General features: G+C 40.4%; 1 protein-coding gene across 6 annotated transcripts in view; it reads left to right on the top strand.

Moving 5' to 3' along the window:
• The window catches only part of PAWR (pro-apoptotic WT1 regulator), a 134,429-nt gene that overhangs the window by 106,250 nt on the left and 7,124 nt on the right, over window positions 1-21,055 (top strand). For 4 of the 6 annotated variants that reach the window (XM_065559728.1, XM_042850763.2, XM_005308505.5 and 1 more), the window contains 2 exons: window positions 15,236-15,383; window positions 16,940-17,044. In XM_065559728.1, coding sequence (XP_065415800.1) covers window positions 15,236-15,383; window positions 16,940-17,044 — 253 coding nt within the window. Of the gene's footprint in view, window positions 1-15,235; window positions 15,384-16,888; window positions 17,045-20,070; window positions 20,320-21,055 lie in introns of those variants that run through there. The other 2 variants (XM_065559718.1, XR_010591118.1) reach the window with 2 other exon arrangements.

Raw genomic sequence — 21,055 nt, 5'->3', positions numbered from 1 at the left:
TAATCTTTGCATATTGTGAACCTGTCTAAAGTGAAGTGAAGTTGATTAAACATTTGGAATATTTGTCAACAGTAGGGCCTTACTCCCTCTGCTGTAAATACCATGACTTGATTTTTGGGCCAGTATTTAATCACAGGACCTGAGTAAGAGATGTAACCATCTCTTAATAGTTCTTTTATTATTTTGCCATTTTTTAACCAACTAAGCCAGCATTTTGTCAGACTTTACTGGAGTTGGTGCTCTCCATAGCATTCTCAACCAAAGCAGGTAAGTTGTCTGTTGTCTGAAGTAACATAGGAGCCACCTGTTTGTCTCAATCTTGCATGTGAAGTCACTCCTCTGGTTTGGGGGACAGTTGTCCTTGGGCTGATTTGGTACTGTCCTATTCACCAACATACTGCACTTGCATTTAGGATGGAAGAATCCCATTCACTGTTACAGACGAGGGACTGAATGGCTAGGCAGCAGTTCTGCAGAAAAGGACCTAGGGGTTACAGTGGACGAGAAGCTGGATATGAGTCAACAGTGAGCCCTTGTTGCCAAGAAGGCTAATGGCATTTTGGGCTGTATAAGTAGGGGCATTGCCAGCAGATTGAGGGATGTGATCATTCCCCTCTATTCGACATTGGTGAGGCCTCCTCTGGAGTACTGTGTCCAGTTTTGGGACCCACACTACAAAGAAGGATGTGAAAAAATTGGAAAGAGTCCAGTGGAGGGCAACAAAAATGATTAGGGGGCTGGAGCACATGACTTATGAGGAGAGGCTGAGGGAACGGGGATTGTTTAGTCTGCAGAAGAGAAGAATGAGGAGGGATTTGATAGCTGCTTTCAACTACCTAAAAGGGAGTTCCAAAGAGGATGGATCTAGACTGTTCTCAGTGGTACCAGATGACAGAACAAGGAGTAATGGTCTCAAGTTGCGGGGTGGGGGGGGAGGGAGGGAGCGGGGGGCGTTAGGTTGGATATTAGGAAAAACTTTTTCACTAGGGTGGTGAAGCACTGGAATGGGTTACCTAGAGAGATGGTGGAATCTCCTTCCTTAGAGGTTTTTAAGGTCAGGCTTGACAAAGCCCTGTTTGGGCTGATTTAGTTGGGAATTGGTCCTCCTTTGAGCAGGGGGTTGGACTAGATGACCTCCTGAGGTCCCTTCCAACCCTGATATTCTATGATTCTATACCTGCCACTAGAGATAGATATGCCCAACATCCTGTTCTCTATTCATTAATGTCTTGTTCGTAGCCTTTGAACCAAGAGTCTTGTGGTCCTAATCTTGGAACTTCAGAGAAGAATAGTGCTGCAGTAGTTTGTTTGGTACAGTGGTGGAAGAGTATAAAATTGCAATAACTTGTAATTTTTGGCAACCTAGCAGTAATATAGATACAGCCATCCTTTACCACTCAGTTTCAGTCAGTTTATTAGGAAGTATTACTGAGAATCTGTGGACATGTCAGCTAAAACAAAATGTGTCAATAGATTTTTGTTTTAAACTCAACCAAAGAATGTTCCCTTTTTAATGTCCATTATTCAAAAGCTACTTTGCCATACCTTTGGTTTTTCCTGATTACATTAAGATAATCTTTTTGTTCTCTCTACCAAATTTATTTTCTGTCTTCATAGGCTATTGTATTAGAATAGTTGTAACTAACCCTTAGTATCTCTAGTAGTGTGGAGTGTCATTCTACCCCACAGAATTGTTCATTCATCCTTTTATGTCTGTGGCTGATATTCTACATCCTCGGTAGTCTTAGGGCTAGTCTTCACTAGAAGCGGTACAGCGGCACAGCTGAACTGATGACGCTGTGCTGCTGTAGTGCGTCTGGTGAAGATGCTCTATGCTGATAGAAGAGAGCTCTCCTGTCAGCATAATAAAACCCCTTCTGTGAGAAGCTCTCCTGCTGACATAGTGCTGTCAACACTGGCACTTAGGTCAGTGTAATTTATGGCACTCCAGGGGCTGGCTTATTCACACCCCCTAAGCCATGCAAGTTATACCGACATAAGTGGGTGGTGTTCAAGCTCTTAGTACCTGTATATGTGGTCTGTGAATACTTCCCGTTGCTACAGCCTTTCCTTGTTCCTGGCTATTCATTTTCTCAAAGAATAATGAATGGAGTTGTCGTCCATAGCCTCCCACCCTGGTCTCTTGTTCACTTTGAATTCAAACCGTCAGTTTCCTCATCCACACTACCTGGGCCCAGCAGAGAAGACTCATTGAGAGCACAGTAGAGACAGGCTCCCTGCTTTCAGGGCCAGTGGAACTGGAGCTCCTCAGTAGGTTAGAAGGCCAACCAGTACTCCAGGTTTTATTTCCTGTCAGCGTACAAGCCTGACGTGGATGCAGATTCCCTTCTCCTAGTTAAACACACATTTTATCGATAGAGAAGGTTTTACCTTGTGGACAGGAAGCATCCTGCTTCTTGACAACTGTCATGGCTTGACCAGACAAACTGAGTCTGCCTCACTAATGATTGGACAATGAAAGTTCAGTATGCAGATCTTAGTTTACAATTGCGGGACCCTGCCTCTGGATTGCCTCTAATCAAAAACCCTTCAACATTGCAAGTATCTGCCATTCTGCTACCACAGGAAGCATTTTCAGTACAGAGACAGTCTTTCCCTTTTTGGTCTTCTTATCTCACAATCTTAAGGTTCAAAAATCAAAAAGGAGAAACTTTCTGATAATTTTCTTCCTTGAACTTTGAAGTCCCTCACACTGACCCTCCCACAGAGAATTTTATCTGAGGAGTAGTAGAATTTAAGGCAGCGGTTTTTAACCTTTACTGCAGCCTGCACCCCTTTGGTTCTCAAAATATCTTCTTGCACACCTTATCAAAAATCAAAATATGTTCTCACACTCCTTAAACCTAGATATTTTTTTGTATATTACAGTAGTTGTACAGTAATATTACAGTAATTGTTAAAATGTATAATGTTAATAAATACATAGGTTTGATGAAACAAAGTAGTTGTACTTACGTTCCTGTGCTTAATTTGTGTTTTCGATGATTTATCTTCTAAAAAAGATCTGGCATGTCTCGTACCCCCAGAAAAGGCATCTCGCACCCCCAGGGGGTGCATGCACCCCAGGTTAAGAACCACTGATTTAAGGTGTCACTTCACTTGTTGCCAATAATTAAAGGCTCCATTACAAATATTTACTTTATAACATGATTAAGTATTTTGCTTTAAAAAAAATTTAATATTTTATATCTTTGAAAGAGACTCAGTATACAGTTTTAAACACCAGCCAGGACAAAAAATCTGCTTTGCCTTCAATCATCTAGTAGTCAGTGGGAGGAAAGCTACTGCTAACACTATGGGGTATGAAAGGCCTAAAAAAGGGAATGAATACTTTCTCAATGCTTTGCTTATACAAAACATTCATATAAATGCTCTCCTGTGACAAAATCCCACTTCCTCATCTTCCAAATGTCTTCAGTTATACCCTAACCCAGACCTGTGTGTGTCATTTTACTCATTGCAAGCTGTCAAACCCCTGGATTTTTACAGTCCCCAAGTCGCTATGTGGGCACTCATTTTTTGGGAGTCAAGCACACATCCCCTTGAAGTAACTTTGATTTTTCTGAGTGGGTTGTGATTATATCACCTGGCCTAAGAAACTAATTTATTTGAATGTATAATTGATGGTTTCATGGTGAAATGACACAATCAGGCTGACTTTATTTGAATGTTTGATCATAGAGTACATATCCACAGGAATCAACTTTTTTGTTAACAGAAATTCAGTTGAAAATGTAACATCATGGCAAGGAATTTAAACACAAAAGAGTTGGAAAAAAGAAAATACAGATACGGTTCACTTTAACAGCTCATTTTGAATTCCATTTACTAGCTCTGGAGCTATTTGGTGTCTATGATCAAGTGTTTTTAAAATGTCTTAAAGTCTTAATTTAAGAAAACAACAAACTTGCAAATCAGGGTTTAAAAATAACTCAAAGGTTTTGCAATGGTTCATGGATCAGACAGACTTGGCTGTATCAATTTACAATAAGAGTCAGATGAGAACCTCCTTGTCAAGGCTGGTTCCCCACTCTGGCACTTCGAGTGGAGAAGGTGGGGGCCCGCAAGGATTCTAAAAATTAATACTTGCCACTCCAGGCTTGTATTAAACTCCCAAGGTTACAGCTTTCTTCTGACCTTGGATTAGTAGATGCTACCACCATCCAAGTGCAAAAAAAACCCCTTTGAGAACCCAGGAAGGTGCATTTGGGAATTTCTTCCTGAGGGGTACACTCAAGCCCTTTCACCCCCTCCTCCGGGAAGAGCTGAGAAAGGAAAAAAAGGAAATCCGCTGTTGCCACCAGCTAATTAAACAACATAGGCACAAGCCTATTAGGACTCAAAAATCAAATCCTGTTCTTAAGAAAGGTAAATTTTATTAAAAACAAAAAGAAAGAAAATACATTAGGAATTTAGGCTTTTTGCTAGATTAAAAAAAAACAATTACAAGGATTAAGCATCAAGATAGCTCTCTTGAGGTCCAGCTTAATGGTTACAAGCAAAACAAAAGCATTTGGGGGTTAGCACAGAGGAGTCCACAAGCCATAAAGAAATAAGAGATAAATTTCATCGCATTTTCCTAGACATTTCCTGATCTACTTAAATATCTGGGGTTTCAAATGAGTAGTTTCTAGGTATGATCTGATGGTTTTTCATACCTGGCCCAAAGCTTTTTACAGCATAGTTTCAGCTCTGTCTCTGCTCTTCAGGAGAACAACATAGATAGACAAAGGGGAAGTTCCCCCCCGATTTTAAAAAGTTCTAACCTTCCCATTGGCTTTTCTGGTCAGGTGCCCACTCCCTTCCTTTTACCTATGCCGGGAGACTTTTTAACCCTTAACAGGTAAAGCAAGTAGAGAACAACTACTGAGAGATTTTATAGCTAACTGGCTGGATGTCCATAAAAGGGTTCTCCCCCGCCGCCCCCTTTCATTTATCACACTCTTAGTGACTCTTGTGGGGTATGCTCACCTGGTAGTTTTTATTCCATACTGGAAATTGATACAATATGGTTTACAAATAAAATAGAAGCCCAACTTCTTGGTTTTGTTTATTTGACAGTACTGAACACTGAGATGAAGCGGGTAGAAACTGCCCCCTCTAATTCCAAGAGATTGTATGTTGTGCTCTGAAATGCATTTTTAAAACCCTTACGTTAAATAAGTTGTAAGAAATCAGTAGAGCTTAATTGGAAGTACTATGGATGAAATGTTAAAGCCTTTTAGAATTTCTTGCTAAATGTATTACTTCAGTGACTAAAAGCTTCCACCCATATCAGTTTCAGCTCCTGAGTCTCACTAAACCAAAATATGTAACCACAAAAATATTTTGTAACATCAGGATTCCCTTTATTTTTGTGAGGTTTGAAATACTTCCCTTAACTGTTATGTTTGGGCCTCACAATAGACTTGTAGTCTCAATTAAGGTGTCTTATGTTGGGTATGAGGCAGCTACCATAGTGCTAGACCATGAGTTTCTTTAAGATGGGATGGGGATATCGGAGTCCTCTTCAGGGTGTGAGAGAAGAAAGTTGAGTGGGCACATGCACTCTGATCTTTTCACTCTTAATCCTCTTGTAGCCCCTACTGATGTTGTGCAGAGTTCTGCATGCTAAGTTGTCCAACATAACAAAAGTCCAACCAACCTGTATATATACTGTATAAAAGAAATCAAAAATTCTAGATAGCCGTGTTTCTGGCTAAGAAAATTGATTAGGAGTCCTCAAGGCTCCTGTAACATAGTGGGTTGGCATAACATAAAGCTGAAACATTCTAGAAATACAAGGAAATGTTTAGTTTAAATAACTAAAATGTATGTTTGATTGGGTAACTTCGATGAGATGAGGTTGGCACCATTTGTGGATGCTGCTTATTTGGGAGCAATTGAAAGAGCCAGTAGGACAATGAGGTGTGTGGAGGAGCTGGATTGGAAGAAGCAGTGCTCACATCTGTCTGCTGGAACCCACATTGGGGTGTTGCATAACACCCTTGGTCCTTTTGTCTCGACCAGGCCAAGTCAGAGAGAGAGCGCACCAGATTATATTACCACCTTCGATAGCTTTGGCTAAATCATGAACAACACCTAGGATGTGAGCTTAAGTTCCTGCTTTTACCCTCTCCTTAGTGTTTTTCCTTCTCAGTGTTTTCTTCTTTTTTCTCATCCATCTAGTAAGAGTTCAGCATAGCCAGCCAAGACATATCCACCTGCTTGCAATACTGCTGCGATCTTGTGATCTTAGAGACAAGCTCAAAGTAATGCCTTAAAAATCCTGAGGTTGATAAGTTTGCCAGGTTTGAGTAGCTAACAATACAGTGCTGTGCCTACAATTTCTCAGCCCTATTGGTTGCAAGCAAAAAAAAAAAAAGAGAGAAAATGTATTTTTCTATCTGTCCTGTTGTTTTTTAACTCTTTTGTGTGAATTTGCCCCCCCCCCCCATGTTTGTTAAAAGGTTTTGATTATAGTAAAAAAGAACAGGAGTACTTGTGGCACCTTAGTAGTTACAATTGGGGTAGCTAGCGATAACTTTACAGAAAACTATGGACTCTGCTTCAATATTTAATGTTGTAACAGTAACAAGGGTTTTATTAAACATCTTATCACTTGGGCCAGATTCTTCCCCTTATTAACATAACAGTGACTAGTGTGTTCAACGAAATCCATTCTCGTTTGCTAAAGAATCATACAAGCATTGTAGTCTTGTAGTCTGATACCCGATTGATGATCTGCTCAACTTAATGCCCAAATATGCCTTCAGATATAAGAACAGAAGTCTTGCTTCAGCTATAATTAAGCTGTCAGATGTTCTTTCTGAAAAATTATAATATCACTTACTATACTCCCAGTTGCCAAGCCAGCAAGACGTTTCAACTGCAGGTATTGAAACATGCACAAAAGTTAATTCAATGCTAAACAAAACAAACACAGCATTGTTCCCTAGAAGTTGTGTTTTCACTTGGGTGGGGCACCAAGGAAATTAGTTCCAGTTGCACGGCCTCTAACTGCTGTGGTAACCTCTTTTTCTGTGAGAAGCAGGAGCCTTCTAAGGTGCTATTTTGTATGATACCACAAAATCTTGTAGGCAAGTAAACAATGCCTTATATTCAATATCAAAAGCTGCTGATGATTAGTACTCAGCATGGCCAGTTTGTTTGTTCATTGCTAGAAGTAAATCATCCATACACTCTCAGTTCTATGCCCTCATCTGAACTAAAACTGATAAGATTAAACAATAATGGAGTACTGGTTTAGCTGGAACTGGCACATCACCCTGTTGATTATCTTCTCAAAAAAGGAAGTTCAGGACAGGATGATCATGTGAAAGGTTATTAAAGTCCAAAGATTGTTTCTTGAGTAAACAATGTTTAAACTACTATCCTCTATGTAAGCATATTCAGTGGCTTGCCCTCCTGAAAAAGTACCTTAATAACTCTCAAAAGATAGAAAGGGGCCAGTGTGTGTCTTTTAATCTGCCATGAAAGACACAGCTTCATTTCACTGGTGGCTGGCTATAATGAATGTCCTAAACTCATCCAGAACTTCAGTAATCCAAATGGAGTGAAAATCAGTTAATAGAGGATATATATCTCTTCCCTTCTGCTTGCATTCTGCTCCCACAGATTGATCTGAGAAATAAATTGACAGTTCTTTGCAATGACAGAGATTTTGTTCCTGTGCTGAAGCAGTCCTCCTCAATCCTTCCAAAATTCAGAATTGTTCTGCTGATCTGCATTTTACAGATACAGCAGCCAACCTCCTCCATGAGAACAACATAAGTACCAAACATTCTGATGCTGTTTCTTACACTTTCAGAGCATTCCATCACAGACTCTACATCTTTTGTAAGTTGTCTGCATATTTTGTTGACCTCTGAGGAAAGACGTGTTTGCAAAGGAGGGTTAGGTGCCACTATCTGTATTCCATGAACTGCAGATTATGTGCGGAGATTATTCTGCAGCCTCATATAGTTCATGAGTCCAAGAGTAAATCAAGTGTTTTATTCATAATTATATCCTGCATAGTGACAGTGTTATCAGTGACCAAGCACTTTTTAAATAGCAAGGGCAGGAATTTAGAGCTTCTGGTAGACATTGCCTTGCACCCTTGGTATACTGCCTTGGATTAAGCCTATAGGATTGACAGGAAATAATTTAATTTCTATCTGATAAAGGGACTCTTCTACCCTCCCACAACTTTTCTAATATTAGTCACAATAGGACTGTGAAATTCCTCTCCCTGTGAAAGGTTTTCTTCCTGTCCACCAGATCTCAAGAGGTCCTCAGTGCTGCTCTACTTTCCTGGGCATCATGTGTGGCTATTGGTGGGGCGCAGCTATCAAAGTAACTGGCCATTAGATAATTGATGGCATAATAAATTCTATCAGTTTTCTGTTTCAGCTAAGTGAAAAATGTCATCTGATTCCTCTTTGATATATGAGCTCTTCCATGATTCTTCTTCCAACGCCACTTCAAAATTCTCTTTATAGCATGCCAGGCCATGCTCTTGGCTCTACTTGCCTGTTCATGAAGATGTTCCTATCTGGCTTCTCTGCTACTGAGGCTAAATGAATCGACATCAGCTATGGTTAGTAGGGGCTGTTGAGAGGTGGGTCTAAGTCTCCCTTCCTCTTCCACTACCCTAGTCAAATACAAGAAGGTTTCCTTTAAAGCAAGGATGTGAAGAGAACATTACCAATTAAAAATACCTTATTTCCCTTGAAGTATCCTTTTCACCACCACTGAAAACAATCCTCTCTATAGTTTCTTTCTTCCAAATTTCACATAAGAGCACCGCCAAAGATGATTGACTGAAGCAAGTCAATACTGTTCCAGTCTTGGCAAAAGGGTTACTGTTGAGTGATGAGACTAGAGATTAAGCAAGTTAGTTTTATAGTGTTCCGAGTCCCTCCTGGCACTTGGAGCGTAGACTAGTAGAAAGTAAATCTTTTTAAAAATCAAATATTCTAGGATTTATGGGGTTAATCTAAAATATTTCTGTTCTGTTGTGTTGCAACATGCATATCCGGTCCTAGAAATATGTTTGTTTGTTTTTAAACCTTCTAAATGAAGAATAAACAGTGCTAAATATGGTGATAACATTAAGCTAGGAAATTCCTTACAATTGTCAGTGTGCCTTGGAAACTTCACACATACTGGAGCATAACAATATTTATATCCATGAAAAGATCATCTCATGCCAAGTTATGCCTGCTTTTAATTTGCACTTTATCCATCTAGATTTGCACATTGTCAAGGGCTTTCTAAAATTATGAAATGCATGGTTGTTAAATGAGCATTTTAAACAGACTCTAAGTGTTTTTAAATGAAATAATATATGGTACAGTGGTGGTACTTTGCTTACGCATCCTAGGTTCCCTGCATCACATGCTCATTTCAGACCCATGATTTATGATTTGCAATTCTCTTGTTGGAAGATGGTTCCAACTAGGTTTTGCTGCCCTTCTTTGGCAGTTGAGATTGTGTGTGGGGTGATAGATATATAATATCATTTACTCTTCCATCCAATCACAAAATATTTTCTTTCTTCAGTGTATGGTTTTTTATTTACACACACACATACACCTCTACCCCGATATAATGCGACCCGATATAACACAAATTCGGATATAATGCAGTAAAGCAGCACGCCGGGGGGGGGGCGGGGCTGCGTTCTCTGGTGGATCAAAGAAAGTTCGATATAACGCAGTTTCACCTATAACGCGGTAAGATTTTTTTGGCTCCCAAGGACAGCGTTATATTGGGGTAGAGGTGTATATATTAGGGTTGTCGATTAATCGCAGTTAAGTCATGCGATTAACTCAAAAAAAAATTAATCCCAATTAATCACACTGTTAAACAATAGAATACCAACTGAAATTTATTAAATATTTTGGATGTTTTTCTGCATTTTCAAATACATCTATTTCAGTTACAACACAATACAAAGTGTACAGTGCTTACTTTATTATTTTTTGTTACAAATATTTGCACTGTAAAAATGCTAAACAAAAGAAATGTATGAGGTGAATTGAAAAATACTAAGTACTGTAGTGCAATCTCTTTATCATGAAAGTGCAACTTACAAATGTAGGGTTTTTTGTTACATAACTGCACTCAAAAACAAAACATATATGCCAGATGCGCTAAAGATTCATATGCCTGTTCATGCTTCGGCCATCATTCCAGAGGACATGCTTCCATGCTGATGACGCTTGTTAAAATAATGCATTAATTAAATTTGTGACTGAACTCCATGGGGGTGAATTGTTTGTCTCCTGCTCTGTTTTACCCACATTCTGCCATATATTTCATGTTATAGCTGTCTCGTATGATGACCCAGCACATCTTGTTCATTTTAAGAATACTTTCACTGCAAATTTGACAAAATGCGAAGAAGGTACCAATGTGAAATTTCTAAACATAGCTACAGCACTAGACCCAAGGTTTAAGAATCTGAAGTGCCTTCCAAAATCTGAGAGGGTGGAGGTGTGGAGCATGCTTTTAGAAGTCTTAAAAGAGCAACACTTTGTGGAAACTACAGAACCCAAACCACCAAAAAAGAAAATGAACCTTTTGCTGGTGGCATCTGACTCATGATAATGAAAATGAACATGCATTGGTCTACACTGCTTTGGATGGTTATCAAGCAGAACCCATCATCAGTATGGACGCATGTCCCCTGGAATGGTGGTTGAAGCATGAAGGGACATATGAATCTTTAGTGCATGTGGCATGTAAATATCTTACGACACTAGCTACAACAGTGCCATGCAAACGCCTGTTCTCACTTTCACGTGACATTGTAAACAAGAAGCAGGCAGCATTTATCTCCTACAAATGTAAACAAACTTGTTTTGTCTGAGCAATTGGTAGAACAAGAAGTAGGACTGACCGGACTTGTAGGCTCTAAAGTTTTACATTGTTTTCTTTTTGAATGCAGGTTTTTTTGTACATAATTCTACATTTGTAAGTTCAACATTCATGATAAAGAGAATGCACTACAGTACTTGTATTAGGTGAATTGAAAAATACTATTTCTTTTGTTTTTTTCAGTGCAAATATTTATAATCAAAAAATAAAGTGGGCAATGTACACTGTATTGTGTGTTGTAATTGAAATCAATATATTTGAAAATGTAGAAAACTTCCAAAAATATTTTTATTTTTATATATATATTTTACTATTCACAGTAACTTCTACTTGAGGGTCTGCATTGTGGGTGATGACTGTCCTGGTTGAGGAGATGTAGCTATGGACTACTTCAGAGTTATTTAATATTGCCCCTTATTCAAACTTGAAGAGAGGCAGTATTGAATCTGAGATTTCCCATATGAAAATGTTTCACAGTGTAACTTTTAAAAATTGGCCATATTTTATATTATCTAAATTTCATATTCATAACTGAAAATGTAGTTGCACTTCCTCTTTAAGTTTTGTTTCAATGGGGATCTGTGCTCTGACAATTTCCATTTGTTAAGGAGTCTATCACGGTGCTTTAGTTCATTAGGTGACTGATCTTAATTTGAAGAAGCTCCTAGTATGAGGTTGAGATATGAGTTTCCCATCTTAAAACGCATTTATGAAAACTCTAGTTTTTGATGATGACTCTTGTCAGACCCTCCTTTTTAAAGTAAAACCACCTTGCTTGGCTTTTAAATAGATTGGGTTTTTTTTAATATTGGTATTTCAGAAGACTTTGACATTTTCTTTTAACACTATTAAAGATTTTTAAACTGGGTATCAGGAATTTTGTTACACATTGGCTAATAAAATGCTTTCAGAAGAGCGTTTTTTTTTTTTTCCCTAATAGAACAAACTAAAAAAGTTAAAGAATTGATTTGGAGTGAAAATTGTATACTCCATGTAGACTAACAAATACTGTGCTTGGACTGAGGTTGTGGTCTGTTCTTTCATTTTCATATACACTTGCAAATCTGATAGTGGAATAGCACAGAAGTTTACACATCTTTATTTTCAACTGATTCCAGCTTAAAACTGTTTGATTTAAAGCCAAAGCCAGGTACACTTGTGAAGCAACTGCAATAGACTTAAATATACACCCACACTTATAATGTACTATATTATATACACACTGCTATATTCTTATATAAGAATATAGGCATAGGAATATACTACCAACCATTTTACCAGGATGGTTATTGTGAAATGCTCTGAGAGATTAGAGAGGCTATAAAAAAAGAAAACTCAATAATATTTCAGCTATCCGCACATTAACTGGGTACATGTCATCTCAGGATGTAATGCAGAGATAAACTTTCTAGACACCATTAATGACTGCTTCTTGGAACCCACAAAGGGAGAGGCAATTCTTGATTAAATCCTAAGTGGAGCACAGGATCTGATCCAAGAGGTGAATATAGTTGAACTGCTCAGTAATAGTGACCATAGTATAATTAAATTTCATGTCCTTGTGGGAGGAAAAACACCAAAGAAGCTGACCACAGTGGCATTTAACTTCAGAAAGGGGAACTACACAAAAATAAAGAAGTGAGTTAAATGGAAATTGTTAGTCACAAAAGTGAAATGCCTGTAAACTGCATGGAAAATATTTTTAAAACACTGCTATAGAGGTTCAAATTAAATGTATACCTCAAATCAGAAAATACAGTCAGAGAACCAAAAAAGTGCCACCATGGCTAAACGGCATTCTTTAAAAATTGTAAGTCAGATCCTACTGAGGAAAACAGAAAGGAACATAAATTCTGGCAAATGAAGTGTAAAAGTATAATTAGGCAGGCCAAAAAAGAATTTGAAGAGCAGCTAGCAAAAGACTCAAAAACTAACAGCAAATGAATTAAGTACATTAGAAGCAGGAAGCCTGCCAAATAATCAGTGGGGCCAATAGATGATCTAAGGTGCTAAAGGAGCACTTAAGGAAGATACAGCCATTGTGGAGAAGCTAAATGAATTCTTTGCTTTGGTCTTCAGTGCAGAGGATGTTAAGAAGATTCCCACACCTGAGTCAGTCTTTTTAGGTGACAAATCTGAGGAACTGCCCTAGATTGAGGGGTCAATAGAGGAGGTTTTGGAACAAATTGATAAATTAAACAGCAATAAGTCACCAGGACCTGATATTAAATTGCTCAACTACTGATTGTGGTATGTAACCTATTGCTTAAATCAGCCTCTGTATCAGATGACTGGACAGTAACTAATATAATGCCGATTTTTTTTTTTAAAAGGCTGCAGAGTCAATCTTGGTGATTATAGGCCAGTAAGCCTAACTTCAGTACCAGGCAGATTGATTGAAATTATAGTAAAGAACAGAATTATCAGACAGAGAGATGAATGTGATTTGTCGGGGAAGAGTCAACATGGCTTTTGTAAAGGGAAATCATGCTTCACCGATTTATTAGAATTCTTTGAGGAGGTCAGTAAACATGGACAAGGGGATCCAGTGGATACAGTGTACTTAGACTTTCAGAAAGCCTTTGCCCAGGTCCCTCACCAAAGGTTCTTAAGCAAAATAAGCACTCATGGGATAAGAAGGAAGGTTCTCTCATAGTGGTGTCCCCCAGGGATTCTTTTTGGGACCAATGCTGTTCAACATTTTCATAAATGATCGGGAAAAAGGCATAAGCAGTGAGGTGGCAAAATTTGCAGATAATACAGAATTACTCAGTATATAGAAGTTCAAAGAACTATGAAGAATTACAAAGTGATCTCTCAAAACTGGATGACTGGGCAACAATGGCAGATGAAATTCAATGTTGATAAATGCAAAGCAGCGCACATTGAAAACATAATCCCAACTATACATAGGGAGTGATGGGGTCTAAATTAGCTGTTACTGCTCAAGAAAGAGACAGTGGAGTCACTGTGGATAATTCTCTGCATACATCTGCTCAATGTGTGACAGCAGTCAAAAAAGCTAACAGAATGTTAGAAACAATTAGGAAAGGGATAGACCAGGGGTTCTCAAACTTCATTGTACTGCGACCCCCCTTCTGACAACAAAAATTACTACATGACCCCGAGAGAGGAAGCTGAAGTTTGAGCCCGCCCGAGCCCCACCGCCCCCTGTGTGTGTGTGTGTGTGTTGGGGGGCAAAGCCCAAGCCCCACCAACCCGGGCGTGGGGGGGGGGGGGAGGGCAAAGCTCAAGCCCCGTCACCCCAGACAGGTGCGGCAAAGTCGAAGCCCAAGGGTTTTAGCCCCGGGGGGGGGGGCGATAGCCCGAGCCCTGTCACTCAGGGCTGAAGCTGAAGCCTGAGCCTCACCACCAGGAGCTGAAGCCAAGGTCAGAGTGTCCGAGTCCCGGGCGGTTGGGCTTGGGCTTGGGCTTTGGCCCTGGGCCCCAGCAAGTCTAACGCCAGCCCTGGCAACCCCATTAAAACGGGTTGTGACCCACTTTGGGGTCCCGACCCACAGTTTGAGAACCGCTGGGATAGATAATCCAGTAAATATAACAATGCTGCTATATAAAGTAATGGTACACCCACACCTTGAATACTGCCTGCAGTTCTGGTCATCCCACCTCAAAAAAGATATATTAGAATTGGAAAAGATACAGAGAAGAACAACAAAAATGATTCTGGGTCTGGGTCAAAAATGATTCCATATGAGGAGATTAAAAAGACTGGGAATTTTTAGCTTGGAAAGAGACAACTAAGAGCGCATATAAAAGATGACCCTACCCCTCAACAGGACCATTATGGATCCTGTCAGGTCCCTATGGCAGATCCATTTTCTCTTCCTCCCACCTCAGATTGGCAGAGAAAAATACTCTGTGCCTGCCAAGGGATATAAATACTTGTTCTCCCACCCTCCTCCTGGATCCCATGCACCCCTTGAAGGAATTAACCTGAGTTCCTAGAAACTCAGGGACTTTGGAGCAACAGCTGTGCAGTTCTATATAGATCAATGAGAGGCAGATTGCATTGGGGGTATTGGGAAACAGGTACCGCTGTCCTGCCTTAGAGACAAGAAAAGAAAATCCAGTTAGAGACAGAAAAACCCAGAAATTGCAGGTCTGACCGAGCAACTGATTTTGTTTCTCAGAGAAGACAAAATTACAGGTAAGAAAATTAAGTTTTATCCATGTTGTCTTGAAGTAGTGGTCATTTTACAATATGAATAAGTCAATTTTACATGAATGTATGGGCACTAGGAGAAAAATATGAGGGACACAGGAAATATTTACTAAAACCTATTTCTTACACTAGGCATAGTAATAAAGTTTAATCTTTACTTCACAGTGCAACTAATGCACCTGAAGATGATGGTCCAAATCGATATTCCCGAACAGACAGGACAGGATATAGCAGATACAGCAGGGATGCAAATTCTTCTGGGAATTCTGTACCAGGCAGTGCTTTGGAAAAGAGGATTGAAGAACTTGAAAGGGTAAATACAAATTTAACTTATGCCCAATGTTAGTTTCAAAATAAAATACTTTATAAATTCCATGAGGAGATACTAGTGCCATGCCAACTCGGTGTGGAACTCTCTCCCTCTCTAGTGGTGGCTTGGCCAGGTAGAGATTGATGAGCCTGCTACAGTCTTGGCTAAGAGATGTGTGTTTTAGCTCAGGCAGTAGAGGTTCATGCAATAAGCTCAAGAGGTCCCAGGTTTGATCGCTGATGATGACTGGGGGTGGTCAGTATTACAAAAATATTAAGCAATGGTCCTACATTTTTAATAAAAAGTAGCAATAATTTCTTGTGAATACCAATATGCATACAGAATCAGATTGTCTGAGAAGAATGTGAAATTTGTATTATTACAAATACTAAATTGCCATTTGCCCAACCAGGGAATAATACCAAGGCTAAAGGTGATTTGATCAGAGAACCAACCACCTCCTGTTTTCCTCTCAGGCACTGAAACATAACCTAAACCCTAATCCCTTACAGATGTTTTCCTGAGCCATTGATCTGTCATATTGCTGCGGTTCCGTGCTCCCTCTGAAGTGATCCTTGTAATAATAATAATATATGGAGATATCCTATCTCCTAGAACTGGAAGGGACCTTGAAAGGTCATCGAGTCCAGCCCCCTGCCTTCACTAGCAGGACCAAGTACTGATTTTGCCCCAGATCCCCAAGTGGCCCCCTCAAGGATTGAACTCACAACCCTGGGTTTAGCAGGCCAATGCTCAAACCACTGAGCTATCCCTCCCCCCATATAATATATAATATAACCTACCAAATACTCTTGAATCCTTGTAGATGAAAGTTGCTAAATAAAAATATTGTTTGGGGGAGATCTTCCTTCTAAAAAGGATGGGAGTAAAACACCAGGAAGCCTTTATATATATATTTTTAGGAATCACGGAATCCTTGAGTTAACTGAAATTGCCTTGTAATCTCTCCCTTCCAAAACTGGCTTCCTCCCAAACCAGTCAAACTACCAAAAGGATAGCAAGAGATGGGGGAGGAGTTTGAATAACTTCTTCAGTAACTGAAGCCTCATGTATGACAAATGTTTCATACACCTTTGTATTCAGGCCCATGGGTGGGTCTTCAAGCTCTTATAGGTCAAGGAGGCCAAGTAGACCTTAGTCATACATCGGAGCAATATTCTGCCTCTGAAAAGCCCACCAGCGTGATTACTTTAGGAGTTGATATTTTGATTTTAATATCCAATTTGGGCACTGTTTCAGAACTCACTATAGGATCAGGGCTTAAGTTAGAAATTAATCAGTTAAAAGCTCAGCTTTGGAGGTCATCTCACTGGTGGGCTCTTCAGGGGCAGAACAGGTCTGCTTGGCCTCCCTGAACTACAAGGGCTTGAAGACACACTGCAGGATTTGTGGGCCTAGCTATCTGAAGAAAGGAAATTTCAGGTAAGAAGCAAAATTTTCCTAATTACAGTATATTAAAACTGTCCTTTTTCAAATTTACTTTTTAGGAGTGCTGGAAGAACATTCAATTTGAGACTGTTAATTTGTGTCTTTAATAGGAACTAGCCAAGGAGAGGCAAGAAAATGTAAGATTATTGAGGATGACACAGGACAAAGAGGAACAGATTGGGAAATTGAAGGAAGAAATTGATTTATTAAACAGAGTAAGTACATGTATTACACAAGGATGAGAAAAGCTTCCAAATTCTTCCATCTCTAAGATTTAATAGACTTCTTTCTTGAAGTGGCCTATGCCCATTCCCAGTAAAGTGCCAGTGTTACAACTGGACCAGAGGAAACGTCTAGACGCAATGCCCACTACAGTGCCTGCATGTTCCCCCTTGCTGCTCTGAATGTTCTGAGAGGCTATAAAAATGGGTAGGGCCGGGCTTAACCATTTTAGTTCCTTCCAATCACAATAATGAGGCTCCTGATCCTCTCTGCTGACACTTTGACTCAATTCTCTGGAAACTTGGTTTTCAAATACTTTTCTTACACAAATTTATTGTTGTTTAAATAAAACTTTAGTTCCAGTGAGTATCGGTAATTTAGATAATTTTTAGGAATATTTTGGGCCTTTAGGGATCTTCTGCCACATATTGCACATTCCCATACTCATGAGGGTAGATTCCAAAGCTAAGAGACCAAAGTTTGAGAGGTGCCCCTCTACTCCTGCCACCTTCCTGGTTTCAGATACCCAGAGACTGTTTCTGAACTTTCTATGGGAATGTTATCCCGCACCTAGGTGGTCTGTCTGCAAGACTTTCACCCAAAAGGCTAGGAAGGAGCTACAGAACTGGTTGTAGACAGTCTTCCTACTAGAGGCTCTAATGGGAAAGATGTTTGCTTTAGATACTCCTGGTTCCTTGAATGTTTTAAGTTTCGAGAGGTGTTCCTCAGGTCCTAATGCCCTTCCTAAGGACTAAGAGACCTGGCCAAATTGCTTCTCAGGTATCTGTCCCCATACATGGAGCCATATTTAAAGATTCAGCTGATAAGGATCTTATGACATGCATATCCGACTGCTAGAAAGGAACTGGCCTGTTAAGATGTTGGCTTCTGGGTGTAGACCTAAGCCTAAAGGTGTTTATAGTCATGGATCCATCACGTATGAATCTGACCACCTCCACCTACTGGCTCATTCTATTGACCAAGCCTTGTTTGAAAGCTTCAGCAGTTCCTTCAGAGTATAGGGAATCAGTCTTTCCCAGCGCCCCAGTTGATGGCCATTGCAGATCCATGGCTCCCATTTCAGTTAAGGTCCCAGGCCATGAATGGCCCTCAAACCTGGTATTGAATCCGGATGAGGGAGAATTGCAACCAGGGCCAGCTTTAGGACCTGCGGGGCCCGATTCGAATACCCGGCAGCGGTCTGGGTCTTTGGTGGCACTTCGGCAGGGTGTCCGCTCCACGTCTTCCGCAGCACTGAAGGACTCCCCCTGCCGCCAAAGACCCGGAGCGGACCAGCTGCCACCAAAGTGCCGCCGAAGACCCAGAGTGGACTGCTGCCGGGTGAGTAAAAAAAATTAAAAAGGTGCCTAAGGCGCGGGGCCCTTTTAAGCGTGGGGCCCGATTCCGGGGAATCGGCCTAAAGGCGGCCCTGATTGCAATTGGGACTCAGTTCTCTCTCTTTGACCCTTACACACAAGGGACAGAAGGACAGAAGCATAAAACAGATACATAGGCTTCCTTTCCTAAGAGAGAGACATTTCATCATGGTTCCAGGGCAAAAGTTAAGACTGCAGATATGGGAGTGAAAACTTCTCAAGTTTCTGTTTCCAAGTCCGTAGGCCCCCTTCAGTCTCTCTCTCTCTTTTTTTTTTTTTTAACCAACAAATCATCCCCAGTGAGGTTGCCATTACTAAGTTAGCCACTTATAACTCTGCAGGGACCTTTTCAATCTGTCACCTGTGGTGCAAATAGTCACCCACAATACCATAACAATGTTTTATGTCAATAAAAAGGGGAGGGAAGGATTCCCTCCACCCAGCAGTGAAGGGAAGCAATATCCTATGACAGTGATGCATCGCCTCTCTCTCTTATCCTGTGGCTGCCCATCTGGCAGGAAAGGACAACATGCTTGCTGGCCACATGAGCAGGAATCAGCGAGACTAGCATGAATAATCACTAAAGGATTCAGCGAGGTGTGACACTCAGTGATGCATTCTCCTTTGAACCCAGGGAAAAATGTTCCCTTTCCCATCTCTTCATCAAGACCGTCTTTATCTTAGACATGACATCAGCTGTGAGTTTCTGAACTGCAAATGCTCATTGCTGACCCCACCCTTTATGGGCTCCCATGAGGACAAAATAGTTCTTTCAGAGGCAACTAAATTTATGCACCAATGTGGTAACTGGCTTTCATCTTAACCAAACCTTGAATCTAATAGTATTTCTTCCAAAACCACGCTCATATCCCCAGGAGGTGAGGTTGCGGATTGTAGCCTTTCATATATGTAAGTCAAAAGGGTATAGAAGGTTTCTGAGGTTACATTCAGGGCCGGCTCCAGGGTTTTTGCCGCCCCAAGCAGCGCCAAAAAAAAAAAAAAAAAGCAGCCGCGATCGTGATCTACGCACTACCGCTGCCGCTTCAGTTTTCAGCGGCTGGTCCTTCGCTCCAAGACGGAGTGAGGGACCCACCGCCAAAGAGCCCGGTGTACCGCCCCTCTCCCTTGGCCGCCCCAAGCACCTGCTTGCTGGGCTGGTGCCTGGAGCCGGCCCTGGTTACATTTGTGTTTTCTGGTAAAAGGCCCCTACAACCTAATGCCTGACCAATTGGATCAGGCTGTGTATTGGGGAAGGCTAATGTCCCTGTGCCAGAGGGACTGAGAGGTTGCCTTAGCACTAGATGAGTGGGCTCTATGGCTTATCTGAGGCATAACATAATAGCTGAGATCTTTAGAACTGCCTCTTAGAGCTCAATCCACCCATTCACAGAACATTATGCAATGGACCTAGCATTAGGTTCAGAATCCCAATTTGGGAGATCAGTACTACAATTACTCCTTAGCTAGTCAGCCTCATCCCACTCTTCTGAAAAGAGGATGCACTGTTTATACATTCCCACTAACGGGAGTTTATCAGAGGCCCACTCACAGAAGTACTGAAGGTTCCTTATAAATAGATAGAGTTCTTCTAATTATGCCTCTGGACATTCAAGCTATTCCTCCACCTTCCCCTTTTTCCTTAGAGACCTTTTGCTATTTACTAGGCGGTCGATTTGTGGTGGAAAGAACTGAAGCTGTTATGATGCCCCCTTTTATAGTCTAGCTCTCGGAACACTCAGAGCTGCCAACAGGCATAGGCTCACACTCCAACTTCTAGGCACCACTTCTAGAGGTTTCTGCTGGTCCTGCTGCACCAGTGATGTGTCCCCCATTAGTGTGGGTATACAAAGGCTGTTCAAGGACTCTAGTCAGTGGTAAGTAAATCTTCACTTTTGTAACTTGTTTTTTTAACGAATCTAGAAAACTTCTTAAGTTGTGTCCCTTCTAAGTAAATTAGGTTAAATAACTTTTTACTTGCAAGATTTTTACTAAAACCAGGCAGCAGATTACGGAGAAGCTTCTAGAACAAGAGATCCCTTTGCATTGAGAACCCTGCAAAAACCTTGTGCCATAAATGGAGTTGTCTCGGTTCAATGGCTGAGCTATTTGATGAACTTCGCTACCTTTTAAAAGAAAGGGAGAATGTGTACATAAAGTTCCCAGCTGTCTGAAAGGAAAGGCATCTGAAGATATTAAACTGTTTGTTGACTTAGTTCAACTTTGGAGTAGTTTAGAGTTGGTCATCTGTGACCTCACTGGGGAGTCACTGTAGTTAAATGTGTGTTTGGAGAGAATATATTCAGAGAGCATTTGCACTCTGATTAAAGTATCAGTTGTTTAGTCATCTGTCATTTTGGTATCTGAAGCCTACACTTCTCTGCCATTATAGTTCTTTTATAATAAACAGTATTAAATTAATAATGTAATTTTTTAAATCTAAAGTGGTAAAAGTCACTTACATGTATGCATCCATTATTATTATTTCTTTAGATATATAAACTACAGTCAGTTGTTATTACTGGATTGTATTCAAGTAGCCCATACTTACAGTAATCTTTGGAATGTTATTTTTGTAGCATAAACATTCCACAAAGTCTTTTATATTTTATCTAATTTTTGAGTAACTCT

This window comes from Chrysemys picta, chromosome 1, assembly GCF_011386835.1.
Source record: "Chrysemys picta bellii isolate R12L10 chromosome 1, ASM1138683v2, whole genome shotgun sequence".
Classification (NCBI taxonomy): domain Eukaryota; kingdom Metazoa; phylum Chordata; order Testudines; family Emydidae; genus Chrysemys; species Chrysemys picta.
Note: the sequence above shows the minus strand (reverse complement) of the source record. Positions and strands in the feature narration are given on the sequence as shown.